Genomic DNA, 25258 nt, shown 5'->3' with positions numbered 1-25258 from the left:
GCATTATGTATGGGAAAGTGCAAAACTGTGGGTTTTAGTCCTCTTTAGCTGTAGAACCTCGGCATCTCTTTGAGTCTGCCTGTCCTCTTCTGTAAATGAAGGTGCTGAGATCCTTTCCACCTGGGTATTAACAGCAGTCTTTGAGGGCAAAGGGTGCGCAGGAAGGCAGGGCTTAACTGACCACAGCCACCCTGCCTGCTGGAAGCCAGGAGTCAGCTCCTAAATCTTGAAGAACCACTATATGCCCCTTTTTTTCTGTTTCTGCTGCCTGTGAGCCTGGGAAGGAGTGCTTTCAAAACCTGTAGTTTTGTCCTGTTAATAAATTTAGATTTGTAGCGGTTAATAAACCAATGAGAGATTTAAGCTCTGGCTCAGAGAAAGTGAACTGCTCTTCCCCGACCCTTTGCATCACAAGCCGTCTGTGGGTTCGGCACGGATTCCTGCGCAGAGGCTCCCTAGGGTTTCAGCTCAGCCCCTGGGCGGCGGGAGCTCCCGCAAGACGAGGGCCTGGGGGAGGGGCGCGGCGCGCGCGTCCGAGCCCCCAGCGGGCTTCGGTTCAAACGACCTGGTGGGTCGAGAGAGGAAGGGAGGGAGAGAAGGCAGGAGCTCCGGCCTCCCTCACTGGCCTCCCTCCCAACCCCACGCCGCCTAGCCCCATGGTCCCCGCCGCCGGCGCGCTGCTCTGGGCCTTGCTGCTGAGTCTGGGGCTCCAGGCGGCGGGGGCCCAAGGCCTGACTTCGACCGGGATGCAGCGGGTCAGTTTCCGCTTCGGGGGCCCTATGACCCGCAGCTACCGGACCACCGCCCGGACTGGTGCTCCCCGGAAGATGAGGGTAACAGTAGAGGATGAGGATGACCTCGTGGCTGAGGCGGACCACCTGGCAGGCCCGGCCGCTGCCGAGCTCTTGGCCTCCACGGTGTACACAGGCATCAGCCAGTCGCGTTTGTCGCAGGAAGAGGATGGATCTTTGGAAGAGGGCGTTGTGATTGACGCTGGAAAGAGTAACACCAGGTCGGGGATTCCCAGTATGGATTCCACTACAAGGGGGTCCAGCTCAAGGTTTACAGCAAATAGCCAGGAGCCGGAAATCAGGCTGACTTCAAGTCCGCCGCCCTCCACCTGGAGGTCTAGTATGGACCTACCACCCTCCGGGAGTACCCTGAACCAGTGGTCAACAGCAGGGGCCACGCCGAACGCGTGGCCACCACCCTCGGCCACAGCCATGCCACCTCCTGAGGATCTGCGGGTGGTGCTGATGCCTTGGGGCCCGTGGCACTGCCACTGCAAGTCAGGCACCATGAGCCGGACCCGGGCCGGGAAGCTGCATGGCCTTTCAGGACGCCTTCGAGTTGGGGCGCTGAGCCAACTCCGCACCGAGCACCGGCCTTGTACCTACCAGCAATGTCCCTGCAACCGGCATCGTGAGGAGTGCCCCCTTGACTCGGGTCTCTGTCCTGACACCAGCTGCACCACTCAGACCACCACCACCACCACTGCCTCCATGCCCCCCCTCAGCGCCAGACTCAGACCCACTCCATTCCCCATGTCCAGCCCCAGTCCAGCCCTTGATTTTTGGAAACGGGTCAGGATGGGGCTGGAGGATATTTGGAACAGCCTCTCTTCAGTGTTCACAGAGATGCAACCAGTAAGTGTTTGGTGATGAGCCCCGATCTTTGTTGATGGATCTGAAGTCCTGATGTCCAAAACCCTGTTGCTAAACCAGCCAGTGTGCTTGCATGAACTGTTACTTACCTGTTTGGTTATTGATATGTATTGGTTATTCACATTATTCTTAGCCATTGATTTCACCTATTATTTCTTGAGCAACTGCTGGTTGGTTATTAGGCAACATGTATGATTGGTCATTAGACGATTATTGACCAAATTGTTAAGATTGTAGATATATAAAGAATTCTGGATGCATAGATAATTAGTGGATATAGAACATATCAATTAATAGTTTTCAGCTTATTAATGCAGCTTAACACTAACAGCCAATATTTGAGACCTTATTATGCGCACTTTACATGAATGAATTCTCACAACAACCCTATGAAGAAACCGGTGTTTACAAAGCTAGTCAGTGGCAGAGTCACAGCAAGATTTAAACCAAGTTTGATGCTAGTGCCGATGCTCTTAACCACCACTATCCCAAAGAACTGTCCTTCTGGGATTATTACCAGCAACCTAAGAATTCTCAAGGAAGGACAGTCCTCTGCTTTACTGAAAGAGCTACCAAAGGTTCTGATTGATCTGACAAAATATTCTCAACTGATAGGATGACAGGACCTTTGGGGAGAGAGGAGGACAATAAAATGTATGCTTGGTCATTTTGCCGATTTCTGTTTTTGTCTTTCCCCTTGTGTGTCCAATACCATAATTCAATACAAAAAAAGCATAAATAGGGGCAGGGGTATTGAGGGAATGAGAGTTTGTGGGGACAGGAAGATGAAGCAAGGAAGGGGGAAGAATATAGATGTGGTTATAATATTTCCCCTCTTCTCTATTTTGTTTCCTTACCCAGATAGAGAGAAACCAGAGGTAATGGCCACTTCATCTGCAAGAGGAGGTGTCGGCGTCTCAACCTCTTTTCCCATTTCAATCCCAGCACCCACTGGATATTTTTAGTACAGAAAAAGAAACCTAGAAAAAACAGTTGTTTGGTCTTGTGTCTTTTTACAGAGGTATGTGATGAAGGATAGGCCATCAATCTCTTGAACCTTAAAACTGAACTATGTAGGCGAATAGCATCTGGCTTAGTCCCTTCCCTTGTCCCCCAGGATAAAATGTTGATGTTGCTCATCTTCCTCATTTCCAAAGCTGTTTTTAAACGAGTCCTTCTTTAAAGACTTGAAAAATCTCAGATGAATGCCACGAAAAGGGAACGGAAAGAACAAGGAGTTGAGCCCTTGGAAGATGATGGTGGTCTTCTCCTTGCCTTCACGACAGTTAGCCTTCTCTCCTTGGAAAGGGCAATGTTGGTACACAATTCCACGTCAGCCACTTTCTAGGAGTACCTTCATCAACCATATCTCTATCCTTTAGCCCAACACATACCTATAAGTGATTACTCTGTGACTATTTTGCTTAAAGTTTTTTTATTTGAAAAATGTATTTAAAAGTCCAACAAATTTTTAATATAAATTATGACTCTCAAACCCATTCCCACCACTCTAAATGTTGTAAAAGTGATGGTAGCATACACAGTAGAGAAAGTAGCTAAAGGCAAGAGAGCACCAAAGAAAAGAAGATTGTGTCCAAAGAATAGGCATTAGAATAAGGCTGAAGATCAAGGTGACCAGAGATTCCAGGACTCCCCCCCATCTTTCCCCCCTATCCTGTTAACCCTTCAGATCAGATCTAGCATAACCCTCAAGCTATTGAACTACTTTAGGGCAAAAAGATGCACTACTTTCAGAGCAACTAGCTGGACTGGAACTGAGAGTAGATTGGGAATGGCTCTGCATGACCAATCTTAGACCTTGAAAACCGCAGGAAAAACACTGAAATTTGAAAAAATTAGAACTTCAGTCACTGGAGGTGGGGGCAAACTGGATGGTGGAATTAGCAGAGTAGATCCTAGTTCCCAAATTCCTGACCCCCACTGTCATCAAACAGGATGCTTGCTTCCTGTTACCAAGCTAATGAGACCCCGCCTGTTCATCTCAGAGCAGGAAGGAGCTCATCTGTCCTGTTCTCCCTTCCTAATCACCCTGCAAGGAAGGGGCTAGAACAAAAACACCTGAGAAAACTGAAAGTGCCTAAAGACCCTGCTCCTGCATTACTTTCCCACCTAAAGCAGACTCTTCAGACGGGCGGGGAATGCAACCTGGTCTTCAGACAAAACTCCCTGAGTCTTTTTTGTGTCTGGTTCTAGGACTAGCGCACAGAAATAGAGCTTAAAATTTGGGAAGGATAAGCTGGCGTGTCTGCGGCTCTACTGCTTTTCTGTTCCTCCCTTCCCTGATCCCACCATACCCTGTTCATGCCTCCACACTACAGGAACCCCTCCTCCAGAGAACAAGAATGGAGAAGCACAGTGCACATCCAACACAGAGACATGAACCCATCCAAGCACGAGCAACACACTGAATAAAGAACTGTTTGGAGATTATGTGCAGCCCTATTGAGCCTACTTTATGAGGGGGCCTAGTTCATCCATGGCTCAGACTTATGATGAATAACAGGATGAGGGTGGGGAGGAGGTGGAAATCACTTAAGAGAAAAATATCTTGACTCTAGAGCAATGGCTCTCAACTGGGGGTGATCTTGCCTCTTAGGAGACATTTGGCAATGTCTGGAGACATTTTTTGTTGTTATAACTAGGGTGGGCCAGGGATGCTGCTAAAAACTGTACAATGCACAGGACAGTCCCCCACTCCACAATTATCCAGCCCAAAATGTCCAAAGTGCCTAAGTTGAGAAGCCTTGCTCTACAGTTTGCCCTGCTCCCATGCTGTGAGGATCTTCAGATCCCTAAACTCACAGATGATTGTTTTCAATCTATTTATCTCACTACCTCTGCCATCCTCAATGGTCAGGAAGTCCACCCTGAGACATAACTCCTAGTTTTGCTGCATTCTGAGTTTCTCTCTAGATCCCTCTTCCTTCTCTCACCTGGGCCAGCAGGGAGGTTGGCAGAGGGCAGGCCAGGTCCCCAAGACTTAAATGGAATGTCATTAGGTTAAGATCCACCTCTTATTTTAACTCTTATTCAGTGGGAAACAATAAGGTTCCTAAAAGGGATAGGGTTAAGGGTAGAGGTAGTAGCAGGATGGGGGTAATTAACAGAACTCATCTTAAATAAAATTTTTAATTAATTTAAAAAAAAAAAAGGAAAGATGTTGGGAAGCTATCAATGCTACAGAAACACGGAGTTAGAGGCCTAACTAGAGAAAGACCCTGGAACTGGCAGAGAAATATTGAGGGACTGTGAGCTTAAGGTCTGAGATCTACAGAGTAGACTAGGCAGTGGTCACCCTCCCAGCCCCTGCTTGACGTCTGCTTCAGTTCATTCCAAGAGGAAGGAGGAGAAGGGCAGGGAGGTAGGGAGCTTCTCAGCAAAGCTGGCTTCAGCTTTGGTAATCTCGCCCACCTGCCCCATTTAAGGAGTTCCAGGTGAAGACTTTAAGAACAAATGGCACCTAGACCATCATTCAGGAGAGGGGAACTCATTCCAGGTTCCCAGAAAACTCCTATCTCAGATCTGAGAGTGTCCAGGGCTTCAGCTGAGCTCCTCTGGCCAACCAGTAGTCATTGGTCAGTCCTGCTGCCTTGACCCCATCTCCAGGAGGGGCTCTAGCCAGAGGGAGTAGGGGGAGTCCAGCCCCCAAGCCTTTTGAGGCACTATTAGGTGAATAGGGGAAAGAGAGGCCCTGGGGACACTGGTTGTAGGAAGCATCTGGTGGGGGCAGCATCTCTTCTGGGCTGGACAGAGTAGGGGTTACAGACAGCAGAACCTAATTTAAAAAAAAAAGAAGGACGATCAGCCGCAAAGAAAATCTGAGGCACTGGGGAGAAGGCGCCACCTAGTACAGACTCTGAACTATTTCCACAGTGTACTCTTTTCTCTATTTCTGTCTGTCTGCACATCCCTTTCTCTCCGTCCTTCTGGATCCTACATTCTTGACTCTTCCATTCTACTTCTTTCTCCCTCCTCCCCTCTTCACTTCCCATTCTTGCAGAGGACCAGGGTTCTGAGGCAGGGCATCAAGATGTGTGGGCAGGGGGCTGGAGGTGTTGGATGGGTTTCTCTAGTCACTCACCAGTCCTGTTGGAGCTACAAGCCCCTAGAATTGCTCCATGGCCTGTCTCGGTTTCCCTTGGATCTCATCTGCTCCTGAACTGCACCTGTCTGTGAAACAGCACATGTGAGACCCCCTCCCAAGTCTTCATATGGCACAGTTAAGAGATCTCCCTTGTGCCCTCCACAGAAGAGGTTGATCCCATCTCCTTGACAATAAAATCAATCTGAAAAGGTTAAAACTAACCGCCATTCCCCCATGGGAAGTCTCAGTGCCTCCCTTCACACTGACCTTCCTGAAGATGAGATAAAATGGGTCTTTTACTAACAGATCCTCTCACAAAGGACTCTCATATTTATCTGAGTTTCACAGGGTGAAAAGACTCCTTCACTATCTTTAGGCCCATTTCCCTTATTTTGAGAGCAGAAAGGCATATGAGACAGTATTTAGGACAGAAATGCTCAGCTTTTTTCCTGCCCCAACACTCCCAATCACAATATGACTTACTATGGCACTGAGACAGCAGTTTTTAATTAATAGAAGGAACAGTTATGGTTTTTGGAAAAAGCCCTCCAAGTAACTCCTAAGACATATATATTCCCCACCCCAATGAAGAACAATCTGCTAATTGTAAAGATGAGGGAGCCTAGGCCAGAGATCTGAAATGTCAGGTCTCAGGCTTATGCAGCTAATGACCAGGACTAGAATCCTAGCTTCTCGCTTCTACCTTGACTTTTTATTATGTCCCCTGCTTGAACTTTCAAAAAGGGGAATAGTTCTACACCACAACCCCATATCGACCTCTCCCCCTTCCCTTGTTACCATGGCAAGTCCATCTCCAGCCCCCATCTCCCCAGAGCCAATATGAGTCAGGTGGACAAAATTCATTGGTTCCCCAATCATGGTCCGGTCAATTCGCCTCCTCTTCTTCTTCTGCTTGGAGAAAATAGGGGAGTTATGTCTCAAGCCCCCTCCTCCAGTCACAGTGGAGGAAGGGAAAAGGCTTGCAAACCACTAAGGGAAAAGCTAAGGGTCTGATGGGAAAGGGGATGTGGCATTATAACAGGGAAATCACTAGGGTATGAAAGGCAAGGCTGGAACAACACAAACAGGGAGGACACAGGCAGGGTGGTGAGGGCAGTGGCCTGCAGAGTGAATAGTGGACAAACAAAGGACATGTCAATGTCACCTCTGGCTGATGAGGAAACAATGGGGAAAACTGACAGGTATTATGCTCCGCCTATACCCCCTACACACCTCAGAAGGGACAGGAACAGGAGGTGACAGGTAGGACTATTCACTTCTTCCATCGCCCAGTCCCCTTTATTCCATGTACACCCCTGCTTGGCCATAGAAACTATCCTGACAGAAGGGAGGCAGGAAGTGCGCTTTTGAGACGGCAGCTCCTAGATGGTATGTCTACTTCACAGTATACGGTAACTGATTTCTGTGTGTGTTGGGGTGGGGGTGGGGAGACTCACCGGCTGGGGTTTCTCTACCACGCAGCAGCCCAGTTTGTGCCAAAATTCACTCATGTTCCCTGATGGTTCCAGTTTCACTCCTCTGCCTGAGGCCCCAGAGGGCTCTTGCTCTGTGCCTTGACCGTCCACTCCTCAATCCCCTCAGGTGTAACAACACTCTAGATTCACTCAGCTGGATGTGTCTAGAGTCCTCGGAGCCCTTAGCTGAGCAATGAAGGTCAGCGTATCTGACCTGAGAGACTAGCAGGCAGGCACAACGTTATGTCTTCCTCAGACTTGGAACCCTGGACAAGCAGAAAGTTAAGAGAGAAGAAAGATTAATGAGAAACACCCACCCCTCCTTAAGAAGCCTCCTGATGAGCCCATATCTTCTCATTCTCTCCTAAAGACCCTAGTTCTGTACCCAACACCAACCTTCTCCAAACATAAGAACCTCACAGTGTGACTCTCAGAGAAAGGAAAAGAACCAGAAGGACACTAAGGGGTTAAGTAGCAGTAGGTGTTGGAACCAAGGGAGAGGAAAGGGGCTAGAAGCATTTAGGGTGAGAGGATGGGTGGGGACCAAAGGATAGTGGCAGAAATGAGCAAAGTGTGGGGGTGCTACAAGCTCCACCTCCCTCCTCCCTGGGTTTGGGGCAGAAGGGGAGGGGCATTTAAGTGAGTTTGAAGAGGAAATGGTGGTTTTTTGTTCTCACAAACAAGGCCTCGCCCCTGTCCCTCCCTTTTTCCTTACCTTACCTTGAACAGCCAGACTTTCTGTAAGATCAAGAGAGGCCTTGACTACCTAGGTCCTAGGTGACTAACTGTAGCAGGTTGGACTTCAAGAAAGACTTTCTACAGTGAGGAATTTCTTCCCTCTTTATTCCCTGTCCTTATTCTTCCTCATTTCCCTCAACTGAGACTCAACCCCTCCTAGAAGCCATTTAACAGTTCCTTTATTATTTGACCTTGAGATCCTTCCTGAAGGCTGTATACATTCTGTTTATCTGTGTCCAGTATCACTGCACTCCAGTGTGCGCACATTTGTTTGCACATATGTGGCATGGCCACACCTCCATGTATGTGTGTCTTGTATAGATTTGTGCACAGGTTGTGGGCACATGTGCCAGGTATGTTGTGTCCCATGAGGAATCTTTTTCCAGCCTCCCCACCCTCTTCACATGTCCTATCATGCCGCTCTGCTCTGCCTCACAGCCCATAGGGCCTGGGCCTCCCTCCCTCTTTCCCTCCCTCCTCCCCTCATGCTGTGACCTGTTCTCTCCTCCCTCCTTACCACTTCCACCCCCAAGATGCATCAGCCAACCAGACACAAGAAACCTTCCAACAGCATTAGTGTCCCAGGAAGAATTTTCTCCCCTTTTGTTTATTGCCCACCAGGATAGGGCACCTCTGGGTTTCCTCTGTTCTCACTGCATTTCCCCAGTCCTATAGTATAGGCAACCTCAAAGATTCCAAACAGGGCAGTTTCATGAATATGGCACTGTGGCATGAACAGGAATCTCCCTTCCCTCCAGACCTGGAACTCTAATACTCCGGCACACTAGACTGATCTAAGAACTGAGAGGGTTTTTTTTAACAGCCTTGAGATGAGATCACACAAACACTGAGATACAGCTTCTAGGGGAGGGAAGGACCCAGGAGTCTGAGCTTTCTCTTACTTCCCTTCTCACCAGTGGAGGGGAGGAGTAAAGAGACAAGGCGGAAGTCAGAACGCAGCTGTCCAGAGAGCGAGAGCTGTGGTCAGTGGGGAAATCAGTCAGTCACAGGGTTTGTCGTGATGGTGGTGGTGGCGCGTGGTAAGGGTTGGAGGTGGGGGAATGAAGAAAACAATGAAGAATCAGAGGAAACCCCCAACACTACCAGATAGGCTGCACTGAGACTGCAGTCTCCCCCAGCACCCCCCCTGCTCAAAGCTGAGTGGACAGAAGAGGATGGTAGGAAGGGATAGGAGAGAAGAGGGGGAGGAGGAGAGAGAGAGAAAGGGGCAGTGGAGGGAACAAGGACGTTTCTGTTCCTTTTCTAGGGACCTGGCCAGAGCTGGGCGGAGGGAAATTGTGTGTGGGACTTGGCACGAAATGACCAATGATGATGAGAAGTGACCGGGAAATTCCATTCCCTAGGACATAGGACAGAAGGGTCTCCAAAACTTGGGGGTGGGGTCAAAGTGTGGAGAAGACTAGGCAGGGTGAATGTGGGGGGGTGGGGGAACAAGGCCAGAAAAGGAAGTAAGAGCCATTGGCTGCCATTCTCCTTCTTTAAAATATCTAGAGGAGAGTGGGTTGAGGAAAAATGAGACGTGAACTGGTAAGCCCAGGAGGACGAGGCACGCGAATCCACTGCCCACTATTGTAACCCCACTGTGAAAGGGAAGGGGCTGGGAAAACAGCAGCAGGGATCAGGATTAGATCGCATAAGGCCATAACCTGACAGCCAAGTAGTGCTGAGAACTGGGCCTGAGTCCCAAATAGGAAGAGTGAAATATGGGGAGCTGGGAAAGACACCAAGGTCATACAGGGGCTTAAGAGCTTCAGAACTGTTGGGGAGTGAGCAGGAGAAGGGATGGGAGAAAGGTTCCAGGGAGGAAGATGTACAGAGGTATTTCCCTGGTCCTGTTCTAGCCCCAAACCGGTTTTCCCGGTCCCACTGCCTCCAGCCCCAAGGCCTCCAACCCGCTGCCTGACAAGCCTTCACAAGAAGCAGCTGGAGAGAAAGAGAAAGAGGACTGAAAGAAAGGAGTGGGCAATTTGGCTATCAGCCCAGGGCTGCAGCTCGTCCCCTGTGGAGACCTCCGGACACAGAGGGCTGCTGAGGGGCCCTAGAGAAGTTGAGGTGGACCCCACTTTTCAGTCAAGTGAAAGGCATTTGCCCAGCACCAACCGTGCCCTTCCCAGGGAACGGTCTGGTGAGAGCTTAAGAGGAAACAGAGCTAGGCCCCAAGCTCCCGCTCCCCCTCCCCAATACATTAAGGCACACAGACTCCATTTCTGCCCACCCAACAGTACCCAGAAACTCTCTGCTCCTCCCAACGCTGAACTAGGATTGGGATCTCTCTGTGAATCTTTCGAACTCTGCCACTGTCCTCCCTGTCTGGCCCGGTGTCTCAGATTTAGACCTTCCAGGACCCAGCTTCGCTTCACTTTGGCACAGGCCACCACCGGGGTTAGTGAGTCTCGGAGGAGCCCTTCTCCCCCTCCCGCCTCCCTCCGCCACTCCAGTCCCTTCCCTCCCTTCTCCTCAGCGGCCTCAGCCTGCGCACCGCACCAGCGTGGCTGGGGACTGGTACTCAGGGAGCGCACCCCGTTCCCACCGCCCCAGCATCTCCACAGCCCTGGACGCCCTCCTCCCCCACCCCCAGCATCCGGTGCGTCTCCGCCTGGCTGGGCAGGCGGGGCGCAGCGGCCGGGGAACCGGCTCCATGGCCTCACCTGCTCCGCTGCGGCATCGAGGCGTCCGGCTGCGCCTGAGGGGGGCTCCCGCTCGGTGCCCGCCAGTGCGGGGTTACCGGGCTCGCTCCTCGGCGCGGTAGGGGAGCCGAGGGCGGGCCGGCAGAGGTGGAGCTGGCTGCGGGCGGAAACGGCGGCGACGCGATTACGAAACCCGTCCGGCTAGGAGCTGGGCGCACAGCTCCCCCACGGACTGCTGAGGCACTGCATCGTGCAGGGCCGTGGGAGGGGGGCCTCGGCAGCCCCCGAGGGCCGCCGCCCCTCCAGGGCGAACCGCGGGATGTGGGCCCCTAGGGGAGGGCCTGGCTCTCAAGATGGGCCCCCCGGAATCGTTCCCTTTGCGCGCCAGGCATTGCGGGGAAAAACGAGGCGGAGCCCCCAAATCCCCCGGACCCACCCACGTTCAGAGATTCACAGACGCCCCCCCCCCACAGACGCCCCCCCCCCCACTCCCCCGGCTCAATCTTCTTGTGCTCCATCCAAAATGGAATAGGACTAGGTTTCTTTACCCATTGTGAGGGCGGGGAGGAGTTGGGATTGGAGGGAGGGATGGAGAATTTTTCTGATTCTCAAAAACACTTCGTAACGTGAAATCCTTAAATTGCGGAATAAAGGATCACTCATCCATTACTGTCTAGAATTAAGATTTTTAATCCATAAGCTTAAAATTAGAGGACAATTAACTGCTCATTCACTGCACACTCGGTCAGCATGGGGGTGCTGGAAGAGCTCGGTAATAATTGTGCAGACCAATAAGCATACGGAGATGTTTTAATCCTGTCTCCCTCCCTAAAGTGTTCTGGAGCCTATCATTTGAATTAGCCGAGTCAGGCAGGGAGGGGGCGGGGAGTCCTTCCGCCCTTCTTAGGAGGGGCTGCATTGCAGGGGGAGACAGAGCAGATAGACTCAGTCACTGAGGAGGGAGAGGGAGTGAGAAGACAAAGCCGTCAAAGCCCCAACAGCTTTCCTTTTCTCCAGCCCAGAGCAGACACCGGAGCCCCCGAGGTACTCCCTCCATCTTTGGAACACGCTAGTAATTCATTGATAACAGGTAAACTAAACTGAGGAAGGGGGACGGGGGCTGCAAAGGTAGAACAGCTGCTTCTGGTTAGGTTGAAGACCCCAAATCTGGATGAGGTTGGGGGACAGTTCAGGAGGAGAATAGGTGGCGCTATGAACAATGGGTAGTTATTTGTTCCCCGTTTTACATCTTTGCTAAGATCTCCATCCATGCCTCATAATCCTTTACATAGACATTAATTTCTAACAATTTACATGTACTTATCATTTCTCAGCATTTATCTCCTTATTTCAAGTATCTATTTGCTTATAATTTATTGTCCTTTGTATTTTATTATCTTCAGTCTAGTTATATATCTTCTTTTTCAAGCTATAATTTGTTCTACCAATTTTTTTATGAAATCTCTAGCCCTACTGCATCGTTCTAGCCTCTATTCCCAATATTTCCAGTTTTTTTTCTGTGGTGTTCCATTGATGTGTCTACCCTCACCCCAAACTTCTTTGTCTCTGTGAGAGGGAGTCTGGGGGAGGGATATGAGATAATATTGAGAGTAATCCTGACTTCTCTTTTAACAGTCTCCTTCTGTCCATCTCAAACCTTAGCTCCAAAGAAAGAAGCCACTTGAGGTAGCAAGGTGGGGGCCTCTGTGTTGGAGAACTGCCTGATCCCATATTGAAATCAGTACAGCCCACAAGAGCTAGGTATGGGGGCAGATTCTGGAAGAGGAATGCTTATTTGCAGCTCAGTGGAATAGCTGGGGGAAGGACATAGCTAATAGGAAAATCCAAGCCCAGAATGAGGCACATATAATGAGATGCCAGAGAGCTTCCATTCCCCTCCACCACCATCTCTTGTCCTTCCTCCCTATGGTAGCAGCATGACACAGCAAGGCCCTGTTGGGTAGGCCCTGGATTCCCACAGAGGGTCTGGACAAAAGGTATTTGGGTGTGTCTGTGCACTTCAGAGAGTGTATCTTTTTATACTATATATTTGCTAACCATGCTATTTCTAAGAATAGACAAAGTGATATTTAGAAATTACCTTTGCCTAAAATATCTGGAAAATTTAATATGAAGGATAGTGGGATGCATTTATTGAGTATATATTGTACAAGGCACTGTCCAAGCCCTTTAAGATAAGTAATGAGAGATGTAAAGATAGATGAGGTATGAGCGGAAAACATTTAAGGAGGGGAAGAGAAAGCTAGCTGAAAGGGACCTCTTGCAAAATTTGGGGACCTGAGAATTAAATCCATATTATATTAAATAAAAAATTGTCATTACTAATGAATGTAATGTAAATGGAATTTTAGCTTCAATTTTCTGTGTAGTCAATGTTCTTGGCTTGATTTTAAATGCCACATATGCTTGTGTGAGTGTCTTTCTAGAATGCATTTGGTACTTTTGGTACATGTCTCTGAATCAATGCATAGCTAGAGATTTTAGTCCTTTTAAGTTAATATTTCGTAAAATTTCCTTTAGCTTTTTTAATTGCAAGATAAGCTCTGCCAGACACTCAGGAATTGTTTGGGCAGTCTTTATACATACTCTGGTTGGAAGAAAAGCAGTCAGTTTGTCAAAGAACTTTTTCTTTTTCTCAGATTTTAGCTTGCTCTCTACTGCCTTTTGCATTTTCACCATTCAGATCAGAATCACAGGAATAAGCAACACTTAACCCACTGAATATCTGTTCTTCAGGAACTAAGAATTCTTGCAAGTTTTGAGCATATTGGTACAGGATTATATAAAACTGTAGGCAACTATCTATGTACAACACATCAAAAAAGGACCAGATTGGGAATTATGAGACCTGGGTTCTATCCAAACTGGCTAGAAGGCTTCACAGGTCAACAGATAATTTCCAAGGTGTTTTCTAGTTTTAAAATTCTATGATTTTTTCCCCTATGATTCTGTTTTTTAAAGAGCCTGTTATGTGCCTGGCATTATACTAAGCTTGCTCTGGAGGGGACTGGTAAGGAAGGGGATATAAAAGAAGCCAGCTAGGTAGGCAAATAACTGGTAATATTAATTAAAAATCCCTATGAGTAGAAGTCAGTAACACTATTGACTCCTAAGGTTTGCTTCTTAGGATCTCTGTAGTCCCAAACCTAAGCCAGGGTTGGTTGGTTGATTGGTACAACCATTTTTTGTAGCTCTCTTTCTGTGCACGTCTCTGCAAATTACTATGGAGATGATCAGAGCTGAATATCATAGGATGATGACCTCACCTTTCCAACACGCTCCCCCACCCTGTTCCAGTCCCCACATCACCCTCCTTCTAAGCAGCTTTTCTGCTGAGTAATGCTCAGTTCCCAGGATTTATTTTGGAGCTTGAACCTAAGAAGAAAAAGAGCAACTTAGGATTTATTTTTAACGTTAAAAACACCCTAGGCTACCCACTCACCATTCCTAAAGCCCCTACACTCTCGCATGACCGTGTTCTAGATTAAGGCTTTCTTTTTCTGCCTTAGTAGAGACATTTCACATTATATGGGGTTATACTTCCCTTAGTGTAGTGTTTTTTTTTTTTTTTTTAAAGATTTTATTTTTTTCCTTTTTCTCCCCAAAGCCCCTCGGCACATAGTTGTACATTCTTCGTTGTGGGTCCTTCTAGTTGTGGTATGTGGGAAGCTGCCTCAGCGTGGTTTGATGAGCAGTGCCATGTCCGCGCCCAGGATTCGAACTGACGAAACACTGGTCCGCCTGCAGCGGAGCGCGAGAACTTAACCACTCGGCCACGGGGCCAGCCCCCTTAGTGTAGTGTTTTTCATGTTCGCCTAACACATTATATGGGGGCATTTTGGAACCTATTTAAGGCCACAATTTAGGAGTCTCAAGGCCTGGTGAGAGCCAATGGAGTGTGTTGCAAGGCCTTTTGAAACTAGGGTTCTATTTTTGGAGGCGGTGGAATGTTCTACTCCTTTGGGAACATTTCAACTAATGCTTTTGCCCCTTCCCGAGGCTAGTAAGCAGCAGGGTGGAGGCTGCAGGGAGGTGTAAGAGTCCTAACATCAGGGTGTGGGTGGGATGAGCAGAAAAGATGATCAAAGTACTCATTAAAGCATGGAAAAGTAACTAATTCTGTTAAAGGACTTTCTCCTTCCAATCTAAACTTTACTTTCCTTACCTGGAATTTCAATCCATTTGCTCTCACTATCATCAGGTATATTTTAGCATTAGAATCAGAGAAAAGAAATCCTTTTATGGCATAGAAAAATACTTTTAGCACCTGGGTTTTGGTCTGAAGGAGAGGTATGCTAGAGAGAAACAGATAGGCTGTTAAGGCTTATCTGTGGGCTAATAGATGGGAGTGGCAAGGTATTCATTGTATTAAATAAAGAGTGAGGGAAAATTAATCAGCAGCCTTGAATGTCTTGTGCACAAAGTCTAGCACTTGTGAAGAAGGTACAAAGTAGACCGTTTTTCACCCTTGGGGAAACTCAGCCTTCTGAAGGAGATAAGACTATCCCTATACAAGACACATAACAGTCATCTGTAACCCCAAACTGATAGAGCCAGGTAAAACTCTACAGGGTGTTGGAGGAGATGCTGGAAGAAATAAGGTAGATGGAGCTAGAAGTTTAAGGAAGAGGTAAGTTTATAGTAGGATGTAGAAGGCAAGGAGGAAAATGGAAAGCAGAAATGTCATGGGAACCCTTTTCAGAGGTATAATGACCTATTAAACCAAAGGCTGGAAGAAATAAAGTATTTGCAAATATAATAGGAATTCAGGGGAAAGATTCCTCTAGGGACGTGAATGGAGTCTTGAAACTTGGGTAGTATTTTAAGATGCAAAGTGGAGAGAGTTAAGCGAGACAGAAATGAGCATAAGTGTTCCCATTAGGAATAATGGGGCCAGATTCTGGAAGGTCTTGAAAAACAGACCCAAGATCAACTTGGGGCAGTAGGCAGTAAATGGGTCATTCCAGGATGGGGAGACATTAGGAAATGATAATACAGGAAGAGTTCCCAAGGCTTGTCCTAGGGAACTTGGATTATGTGCAGAGGCAAATAGGGATGTAAAGTTTCTAAGTAAGGAAAGGCCATGGCCACAAAGAGGTTGCTATAGCATTAAGACTGACAAGTAGGAGCAGGCCCTGTGGCCGAGTGGCTAAGTTCTCACACTCTGCTTTGGCGGCCCGGGGTTTCGCCGGTTCAGATCCTGGGCATGGACATGGCACCGCTCATTGGGCCATGCTGAGGCGGTGTCCCACATAGCACAACCAGAGGCACTCATAACTAGAATATACAACTATGTACTGAGGGGCTTTGGGGAGCAGAAGAAGAAAAAAAGAAAAGACTGACAAGTGGTTTCTTTGTAGGAAGTTATGAGAGACCCTGTGAGTAGCCAGTACAGCTCCTTTCTTTTCTGGAGAATGCCTATTCCAGAACTGGATCTGTCGGAGCTGGAAGGCCTGGGTCTATCAGATACATCCACCTACAAGATCAAGGACAGCAGCGTTGGCAAAATGACCGGGCAAGCGACTGAAGCAGAGCAGGAGAAAAACCCTGAAGGCGATGCCCTCCTTGAGTACAGCACCTTCAACTTCTGGAGAGCTCCCATTGCCAGCATCCACTCCTTCGAATTGGACTTGCTCTAAGCCCAAGACTTCTCTCTCCCACAACCTTGCCCTCATTGTCTTCTCTTTCAAGCCCCTTCCTTTCCACCCTTCTCCCCTTTTAATCTTGCTCTCTCCCCTCTATTGTATTGAGGTGGTGCTGATGAATCTGCAGAGTTGTGTTGTGTTACTTATTTATTTATTTATTTATTTATCTATTTATCCATTTTTCTTTCTTTCTTACCAGTTTCTCTCAAAAGCACTCAAGCCACAAAGTAGAGGGTTCAACCAATGGAGTATTGGGTCACAGGGATTCCTCCTTTTCCCCCCAGATATTAATTTCAGAAAACAGTCTTGATGGGGGCACTACAGAGTAGTATAGTAGTGTAGTAGTGCAAAATGGAGGACTGATTTTTCACTTCCTTTTAATCTGCTTCAGAGATTGTTCAAACCTTCCTAATTTCCTGCTTCAGGCCAGTAAACACAAATATTTCTTCAAGGGTTGGTGAAAACCTGTTTTAATTTGAGATTATCTTCTACAAGACAGGATTTCTAAAAGGCGAAGGTGATAAGTAAGAATCTTGCTTTTTTGATCTTGCTCCTTCTTGTAACACTCTTTTCTCAGAGAAATTGGGAGTAGTTAAAGGTATAAAACAAGAGGAAATAATACATCATGGAAAATGAAAACAGGGGAAAGCACTGAAGCATTTTAGTAACAGCTACGCTCTTTCAAAAGGGTATTGCTTCTTCAAGCCTACTCACTTTATAACTTTGCTCCTGTGGGTTGAAAACTCTAGCTGAGGAAAATCATTCCGATTTCAAATCTTAAGATGTAATCTTGCTGACTGTTATGATAACTTCTAAGGTTTTGATTCCATTTCTAAAAGGAAAGCGTTTGGTTCCTAGTATTTTAGTCTTGTCCTCCTACATTCGCAGTGTATAATTCTGATCAACGGGCCTCCGGCAGTTCTTCAGCCACCTTGAGACCATGAAATGAACAATCACATTCTGACCCTGCAACTTGTCCCCACTCCTTCCCAAAATTATTGCTGCTGATTTGTGCTGCCATTTACTCATTTCTTTAATAAAGACATTCAATCCCAAGACTGGATTCTAGTTTTCTCTCTTTTCACAGGGAAGCAGTCTACACGTCAGAAATTAGCCTTGCCTTCAATTCAGCTGATGTATTTTACCTAATATTCAACTTTGAGGAAGAATAATTTGAGTAGCCTTTATACATTAATATGATGAACTTCAGATTGAACAGATAGGTAACCAAAAAAAGGGCGAAATCAACTTAAAATTATACAGTATTTAGGGAGAAAGCTGCAACCAACCACTCTTCTGCTTGCCAACTGACTATCAACATATCTGAGGTAATAATTCTAGATGCCTCAGAAGGCACCTATGGCACCAAATCTCTTCATTATCGCAGCCTAGGCACCTAAGAAAATAAACTAATTCACCCAAATATGTTACCTGCTTATTTATAACTCATTTCAAAGAAAAACTATCTGGACCAATTCACACATAGCTTTTGGGAGCTTACTATGTTACAGACACTGAGTCAGACAATGTAAGAGGATGTAAACAGGAATGAGACAAGAGTTTGACTCAAATTTAAAACAAGAGGCCTAAAATACCAATATGGGTAGTACTCGGGCACTTTGCCATAAGTAAAGATGATATGAACAGGATGATCTAGATAAGTTCAGAGGAGGAGACACGTAAATTTTCCTAGTAGGTTTTGAAAGGCCCACATCAACGACAAAAGCCAAAATCTAATAAAGAATGGAGCTGTGATTTGTCTTTCTGTTTTTACTTATTCTTGAAGGTCTTTCCCAACCTCTTGCTGTCCTTTAGTCATGGCGATTGGCGGGTGGAGATGGGAATCAACTGTTTGGTAAATAAAACGCCTAAACGGATTTGCACACTCATGCTCCATCCTCTTCCAGGGCCCCCACCCCCACCCCCCAAAGAAACGACTTGTTTCCACTGTTCGCGCTGACAGCTTGGCTCTAGGATCCTTAGATTCAGGCTGTAACCGTAAATAGGTCAGTCAGGCACCAGAGCTCAATTCACACGCAAAGCCAGGAAAGTCCCAAACAACTTCATCCGAGGTTGAGAGGGAAACAATGTTTCCCCATCAACCCTAAAGCTGGCCCCCCAAGAAGTAACAGAGGTGACGCAAAAGCCGACTTTCCCTAAGCGCTTTGCCGGGCTCCTGGCGCCAAAACAAACCATCGGGTCCGTCCCCTACCGGAACTATACGACACGTAAGCCGCGTAATCAACAGTCCTCCGCCTCGCTAAATAGTCCTGACTAGGATATCTCGGATACACAGCTTTTCATCTCAAAAGACCTTCCGGGAATTGAAAACAAGCGTTAGAGGTGCATCACCCTTCTATTCGAATAGAAATGTGGATTTTCTAATCATTTTCTCCACACAGATTCCTCCGCCAGAAATTATATCGCTGTCTTCACTTCCGGGTCCGCCATTTTGTTACCTCCATTTCTCCACGAGGGGGGGTTCAAGGCCCCCCAAATATGCATATATGAAAAGGCCAAAAAGTAACCGTCACTGACAGGGAGTCTTAACTAGAGAAGAAAACGGGACCAAACTGGCAGGCTCGGTGAAAGCGCAGCCGGCAGCGTCCCGGACGAGGTGAGAGGGAAGAAGAGATGCGTGGACTCTGGGGGGCGTCAGGGCTCGAGGGGAGAGTGCCGTGAGAAGTGGCACCGCTTCCCAGCCCGGCCGCGGACTTCTGGGTGCAGCCGGAGCGGCGCCCCTTCACGGGAGCGGGGGCAGCTGGGGGAGGGGGACGGAGAGGAAGGGGATGCTGCCGGGAGGAAGGGGAGGGGACTGGGAGGAGGTGAGGAAGCGGGTGGGTGTAAGACCTGGGGCTGGGGAGCTGGACCAAGGGAAGCCCAGGCCACAGAGGTGACCACCAGGGGGCAGCGCGAGCCCGGGCCGGAGGCTCCCCCCTGCGCGGAGACTTTGGCTCCAAATCGACTCTTCTTGCAGAAAGACAGAACATTGCTGTGAGGACCTGGAGGATTTGTGCTAGAGGAGCACACGGGGACTCTACCTCTCCGGCTCCAGTAGTAGCCGAAAGATAAATAGCGAGCTCAGGAGTCGGAACAGGAGCAGGGAAGGGCCCCCGCCTCCAGGTCTCGCACAGTTGTTTGTACAGCTGGCGGCCCAGTGGGGACGTGTGCAGTAGAAAAAAAAAAGTCGTCAGACCGTGGCTTCTTCGAGTCGAATTCTCCTTCCCGTTAGCTTTCTCCTCTGCTCGCAGATTTCCTTGAGCCCGGCGAGATCATCCCATTCTTCTCCCTCGTCCCAGAAGGACTTCTCTTTTTCTCTCTAAAATACCTGTGGAAAAGAACATTCTGTGGCTTACCTTCAACATTTAACAACGTTTCTCGCCGTCTGGGATACTATTTTCCTCCTACCGTTTGACCCCGCCCCAGTCCAGTAGAGATGTTCTTCAGCATCTTTTCTCATACAGGCTTTGGTAACAGTGAAAGAACTGCCCCGCCCAGATCCCTGTATCAACAAACGGTAATTACTGTGATAATAGAGTACTTTGTTGTCAAGAGCTCAAGCACTTCATCAATTATTAAAACACACTTCTTGAAAGGCCTTGTGTGTTTGTTTGGGAGGCAGAGTGGGTGCTTTGTTATTTTATTAATTTCCAAAATCCTAGGAGGCAAGTTAGATAAGACTTTGTTTCTTCTCTTTATATATTGGGAAAGTGGAGGCACACACAGTAAAGGAGAATGTTTTCCTTTTGTTTTTAGTAATCAGGGAGCTCAGAAGCGCCTAGACTGTCCTCTTGTCTCTTAGGCTATATCTCTTGTCTGGTGGATGCTGCCAGTGTTGACATAGGATACAGGGAGAATGGCACATAGTCCCTCCAGGATGCTGTTATTTTAAAAATACTTTGTATTTTTACTTAAGGTAGCTGCTTCAGGTTAACTCAAAAGAAAAGAGTAACTGAGAATAGGGGGAGAAAAGAGGCTTGAAGAACACTTTTCTAGGAGACTTTTTTAATATCAGGTGATGAATATAACACTCTATTTACATTCTACTCCCAAAGTTTAGCTATATCTTTTTTTTTTTTTTTTTTTTTGAGGAAGATTAGCCCTGAGCTAACATCTCCCAGTCCTCCTCTTTTTGCTGAGGAAGACTGGCCCTGAGCTAACATCTGTGCCCATCTTCCTCTACTTTCTATGTGGGACGCCTGCCACAGCATGGCATGCCAAGCGGTGCCATGTCCGCACCCAGGATCCAAACTGGCAAACCCGGGGCCCCCTAAGCGGAACGTGCGCACTTAACCGCTGCGCCACCGGGCCAGCCCCTTAGCTATATCTTTGTGTAGTAAGAAATAAGACTTTTCATGGCCTTAAGAATGAGATGACAGGGGCTGGCCCCGTGGCTGAGTGGTTAAGTTCTCGCACTCTGCTGCAGGCGGCCCAGGGTTTCGTTGGTTCGAATCCTGGGCGTGGACATGGCACTGCTCATCAAGCCACGCTGAGGCAGCGTCCCACATGCCACAACTAGAAGGACCCACAACTAAGAATATACAACTATGTACCAGGGGGCTTTGGGGAGAAAAAGGAAAAAATAAAATCTTTAAAAAAAAAAGAATGAAATGACAAAGTTGGGTCAGTTACTGTTTAGTGGTACTGATACACAGACTCATAAATATAATTAAAGAAAAGTGATAAAGTTGACATATAAATGAAGGCAGACTACAGTGGAAAAAGTTAACTGCTCAAAAATATTTTGCAAGAGTTCAGGTATTGAAGACACCAGTTGCAGTGGGATAAAATTAACTTATTTAAAGGATCTTGTTTTCCAGAAGTATCAGCTTCCCAGGAATGTGAAGCAAACCCAGTTTCTCCTTAAGCAGATACCTCACCCTTCAACTGAATATTGTTTTGTGGTAGAGAATAGAGCTGAAATTTGATTATTAGGATAGTTTAATCCTGCTTTGGGCTAGCATTCCTGAACATCTCAATGTAGGGCATTCTTTCCTTTTGTGATCAATTATTGTAAAGGTGTTTAAGGCTTGGCAGTATACCTTTCATATTTACTGTAATTTGAGAAAATATGGAGTCATTTCTGATTGATATAAACCACCTAAAAATTTGTTCTTGTTTTTAACTATTGGTAATAAGAATTAAATTGAAAGGCAGTTTTGATTTTTTTGTTTTCTTTTTTGAGGAAGATTAGGCCTCCTCTTTTTGCTGAGGAAGACTGGCCTTGAGCTAACATCCCTGCCCATCTTCCTCTATTTTATATGTGGGATGCCTACCACAGCGTGGCTTGCCAGGCAGTGCATAAATCTGCACCTGGGATCCAAACCGTTGAACCCTGAGCCGCCAAAGTGGAACATGTGAACTTAACCGCTGCACCAGCAGGCTGGCTCCAGTTTTGATATTTTAAAAGGAAGATAGCCATGGAGAAATGTGAAGTATCAGTTTTTTGTGACAAGGTTTTGCTAATCATTTTTTCTCTAGGGTTTTCTTGAGTTGTAAAAACTGACACCTAGATCAGATTAGAGAAGTTCACACTTAAAGTTCATCCTCTGCTCCCGAACATACCCATTTAGAGGGCCTGGACTGGAGCCTCAGGTATATTCATTCTGAACAGACTCCCCTCCTGGTCTCCTGTTTGAGCACAATGCTGTATGATATGGAATGGAAAATTACATTACATAGTGGCTGAATGATTTGCTTAAGCCAATGATTCTCAAATTTTCTGGTTTCAAGACTCATTTATATTCTTAAAAATTGTTGACAGCCCGGGGTTTGCCGGTTGGGATCCCGGGTGCAGACATGGCACTGCTTGTCAAGCCATGCTGTGGTAGGCGTCCCACATATAAAGTAGAGGAAGATGGGCACGGATGTTAGCTCAGGGCCAGTCTTCCTCCGCAAAAAGAGGAGGATTGGTGGCAGATGTTAGCTCAGGGCTAGTCTTCCTCAAAAAAAAAAAAATTATTGAGGACTCCAATGTGTTATGTCTATTGATATTTTCTGTTTTAGAAATTTTTAAGTGTTCATTAATTAAAATACAATAATAAATCCATTACATGTTAACATAAATAACACATTTTTATGAAAAATATATCTTCCAAGTTAAATAGTGAGAAGAATGGAATTTATATTTTTGCAAATCTCTTTAACTTCTGGTTTAATAGAAGACTAGCATTTTCATATGTATTTCTGTGTTCAATCTGTTGCAATATGTACTTGGAGAAGGGAGGAGTATTTTAAAAGCTTTTTCAGGTAATTACGGGTATTCTTCTTTGATGCTACACAAAAACTTGACAAGTGACAGTTTCTTAAAAGTTAGTTGCAATAAGGAATCTGAAACCACATCAATGAAATTTTTATACTCTGTTACCTTAAAATCTGTTGCTCTGGGGCCGGCCCGGTGGCGCAGCGGTTAAGTTCTCACGTTCTGCTTCGGCGGCCCGGGGTTCACCGGTTCGGAACCCCGGGTGCGGACATGGCACCGCTTGGCAAGCCATGCTGTGGTAGGCGTCCCACATATAAAGTAGAGGAAGATGGGCATGGATGTTAGCTCAGGGCCAGCCTTCCTCAGCAAAAAGAGGAGGATTGGCAGCAGATGTTAGCTTAGGGCTAATCTTGCTCAAAAAAAAAAAATCTGTTGCTCTGTCTTTCACTTTGAATGAATCTTTTTACCCATGTATGATTTTATAACTTGCGTTGATCATTTGGAAAGTGTTGGGCTTCTGGCGACTCTGAAGCTGGGGAGATCCCAGCTGGGCTGAGGATCTCACTGTCCTTGTAGCCCTTCAACCTTCCCCCAAAGCCCCTCAATAAAACGGCTTGATCCCCGAAAAAGAAAAATATTTGTTCACCAAATTATGCAGATCATTGAAATGTTTATCCATTTTATTATACAAGTACACTATAAAAAAAGCACATTCGTTAGTATCACCACTAATTTCATCAGAAAAGTTTGTAGTAAGCTATCAACTTATGGTGATAGATATAGGTTTCTCAAAATTCTAATTTTTGCTTGAAAGCTCCAATTATAATTGATAATTGGCAATAAATACTGTCAATTGTTTTCCTTGAAGTGGCAGGCTCATGTTCATTTTTGAAAAAGTGTCTCCTGTATACCCCAGTCTCAATATCACATGGTTTGTCTATTCATAATTCTTTCATGTAACATAATATTTCTACCCATGGTCATTTCAAAGGGATAAAATGCTGTTTTATTGATTCCTTAAGCTAGAAAGGTGGCAATGTGTTTTCACGTTACCACCACATATTTCCAAAGTATTTTTCTGGAGACTGAAAGCAAAGGAACCATTGTTTGGGTCCTGAAACGTTCCCAGGTACCTGATTGTTCGTGTTAGATGAGGTAGAAAGGCAGTGCCCTACCAGATAGTCAGCTTGAGAAGTATCCTGCATATATTCAAGTACAAGAGGTCTTAAAACATTTTACAGGCAGCTAACTTTCCTTGTGTTTAAGTTATAGCTTCCTGAAAACTTTTGTTCCTATGCATAAAAATGTCTTTGGTGGACCTGGGGAAGAGGTTGCTAGAAGCAGCGAGAAAAGGCCAAGATGATGAAGTGAGAACATTGATGGCAAATGGTGCTCCATTCACCACAGATTGGGTAAACTGTCTTAATTATTCCCAGCATGTGCTATTACCAGCCTTTTTCTTAAAAGCTAAACAAACTTTATTGGTTTTTCTTCATTCCTTTTCTGTCTCCTTCTCCCTACAAGATTTTATTTCCTTTGTCTCATCTGAATATATGGTTTTCTTTTTCTTTTAGTTTTCCAAATTGAAAGAGTCTCCTGTGGATATATAGGTGGTAATTGTAAGGTATTATATACTTGTGATTTTCTATAATGCTTTTTAGAGTATTTTCTGAAGGTTTAATTCTCCCTGGAGTGTACTTGGATTATAGGCTTTTGTAATTAGCTAGAAATTAAACAAAATCAGTATAATAAGAGTGCATTTTTAAACTAATAAAGTCCTTATTTCTTTTTCTCTAAAATGTCCTGGTTAATAAGGAATGGTCTAGCCATTTTGTTTTCTTTCCCACTGTTAAAAAACATTAAAGAGGAAAGTGTAATTTCATAAGCCTAGACAGCCAGCTTGGAGAGCAGAGAGTTTCAGAAGATCCAGGTCCATCTTCTGATGTGGGTTTGGTTAGCATTCATAGATTTTGTAAGCATTGCCTTATTTTAAAAGTTTGATGAGTGAGTGTCCTCTGTTCTGGGGTGATTAGTTCATAACTTTAAAAGCCAGCAGGTTCTTAGCACTTCACAAAAAGGAAGAAAAGGAAACCCATGAGATTAGCATTTCTATAAATAGGCCTGAAAAGAGCAATGTGAATTAAATCCAGTCATGCAGAGAAGCTGAATATATGAAAAGCAAAGAATAAACGAAATAGGCTTAAAATAAAGAGCGTAACACAAAGGAGCGGATCTCTGGTCAAAATGGATGTCCATAGATAACTCTTAAAAGATTTGCTTTAAGATGATACAGACCTCCTTATTGCTATTGACACACCATTCCTAAATTTATATTGCCTCTTCATCTCATCAGTCTTTTTGCTTTGCTTTACTGTGGGAACAAACTCCTATTCCAACCAGTTAAACTTGCACCTCAAATTCCACATGTAGCTTTCTAATCTCTGCCCTCTTCCTAAGAATTGTTTTGAACCTGCGTCTATCCCTTCCCTTTACCTGACTCAGAATGCTCTTGTCTATCCATTTTTCTTTTTCTTTTCTTTTCTTTTTTGAGGAAGATTGGCTCTGAACTAACATCTGTTGCCAATCTTCCTCTTTTCGTTTGAGGAAAATTGTTGCTGAGCTAACATCTGTGCCAGTCTTCCTCTGTTTTATGTGGGATGCCGCCACAGCGTGGCTTGATTAGTGATGCTCAGTCCATGCCCAGGATCCAAACCTGTGAACCCCGGGCTGCCAAAGTGGAGCATGCAAACTTAACCACTA

At 46.1% G+C, this 25258-nt stretch overlaps 4 protein-coding genes and 1 long non-coding RNA gene across 9 annotated transcripts in view; 3 read left to right on the top strand and 2 right to left on the bottom strand.

Annotated features, from left to right (window-relative positions):
- The first annotated feature begins 19 nt into the window (after positions 1 to 19).
- Positions 20 to 4115, top strand: CUNH1orf56 (chromosome unknown C1orf56 homolog). Its single transcript, XM_008514963.2, has 2 exons — positions 20 to 1646; positions 2526 to 4115. The coding sequence occupies exons 1-2, from the start codon at positions 351 to 353 to the stop codon at positions 2544 to 2546; spliced, it is 1317 nt and encodes a 438-aa protein (XP_008513185.1). The 5' UTR covers positions 20 to 350; the 3' UTR covers positions 2547 to 4115.
- On the bottom strand, positions 3083 to 10791 carry CDC42SE1 (CDC42 small effector 1). The gene is made up of 5 exons (XM_008514962.2): positions 10652 to 10791; positions 7227 to 7510; positions 6568 to 6678; positions 5767 to 5855; positions 3083 to 5460 (listed from the first exon to the last, which is right to left on the bottom strand). Exons 2-4 carry the CDS (start codon positions 7278 to 7280, stop codon positions 5781 to 5783), a joined length of 240 nt encoding a protein of 79 aa, XP_008513184.1. The 5' UTR covers positions 7281 to 7510; positions 10652 to 10791; the 3' UTR covers positions 3083 to 5460; positions 5767 to 5780.
- A 743-nt stretch (positions 10792 to 11534) lies between these two features.
- Positions 11535 to 17352, top strand: MLLT11 (MLLT11 transcription factor 7 cofactor). Of its 5 annotated transcripts, XM_070607111.1 has the most exons (3): positions 11583 to 11720; positions 12293 to 12391; positions 16012 to 17352. In XM_070607111.1, exon 3 carries the CDS (start codon positions 16018 to 16020, stop codon positions 16288 to 16290), a length of 273 nt encoding a protein of 90 aa, XP_070463212.1. In that variant the 5' UTR covers positions 11583 to 11720; positions 12293 to 12391; positions 16012 to 16017; the 3' UTR covers positions 16291 to 17352. The 5 variants fall into 5 exon arrangements, with proteins under 5 accessions (XP_070463214.1, XP_070463213.1, XP_008513179.1 ...); XM_070607113.1 differs by lacking the exon at positions 12293 to 12391 and having other exon boundaries at positions 11535 to 11720; positions 16016 to 17352; XM_070607112.1 differs by lacking the exon at positions 12293 to 12391 and having other exon boundaries at positions 11560 to 11674.
- Positions 16751 to 19798, bottom strand: LOC139081430 (uncharacterized). The gene is made up of 2 exons (XR_011536535.1): positions 19705 to 19798; positions 16751 to 19624 (listed from the first exon to the last, which is right to left on the bottom strand). It is a non-coding gene; the product is annotated as an uncharacterized lncRNA (long non-coding RNA).
- The window catches only part of GABPB2 (GA binding protein transcription factor subunit beta 2), a 27109-nt gene continuing 21524 nt past the window's right edge, over positions 19674 to 25258 (top strand). Inside the window, 4 exon segments of the mRNA XM_008514971.2 lie at positions 19674 to 19813; positions 23765 to 23910; positions 24073 to 24084; positions 24087 to 24122. Of these exon segments, the coding sequence (XP_008513193.2) occupies positions 23803 to 23910; positions 24073 to 24084; positions 24087 to 24122 (156 nt within the window). The 5' untranslated portion in view covers positions 19674 to 19813; positions 23765 to 23802.

This window comes from Equus przewalskii, unplaced genomic scaffold (assembly GCF_037783145.1).
Source record: "Equus przewalskii isolate Varuska unplaced genomic scaffold, EquPr2 ChrUn-10, whole genome shotgun sequence".
Classification (NCBI taxonomy): domain Eukaryota; kingdom Metazoa; phylum Chordata; class Mammalia; order Perissodactyla; family Equidae; genus Equus; species Equus przewalskii.
Note: the sequence above shows the minus strand (reverse complement) of the source record. Positions and strands in the feature narration are given on the sequence as shown.

Excerpts from the sequence above, each read along its gene's own strand:
- CUNH1orf56 (XM_008514963.2), top strand. The coding sequence starts at position 351 with ATGAGAGATTTAAGCTCTGGCTCAGAGAAAGTGAACTGCTCTTCCCCG. Across the intron at positions 1,647-2,525 it reads TGTTCACAGAGATGCAACCA|ATAGAGAGAAACCAGAGGTA; the intron begins GTAAGTGTTTGG and ends TTCCTTACCCAG.
- CDC42SE1 (XM_008514962.2), bottom strand. The coding sequence starts at position 7,280 with ATGAGTGAATTTTGGCACAAACTGGGCTGCTGCGTGGTAGAGAAACCC. Across the intron at positions 6,679-7,226 it reads TGGTAGAGAAACCCCAGCCG|AAGAAGAAGAGGAGGCGAAT; the intron begins GTGAGTCTCCCC and ends TTCTCCAAGCAG. Across the intron at positions 5,856-6,567 it reads CTGGAGATGGACTTGCCATG|ACAGGTGCAGTTCAGGAGCA; the intron begins GTAACAAGGGAA and ends GCTGTTTCACAG.
- MLLT11 (XM_070607113.1), top strand. The coding sequence starts at position 16,018 with ATGAGAGACCCTGTGAGTAGCCAGTACAGCTCCTTTCTTTTCTGGAGA.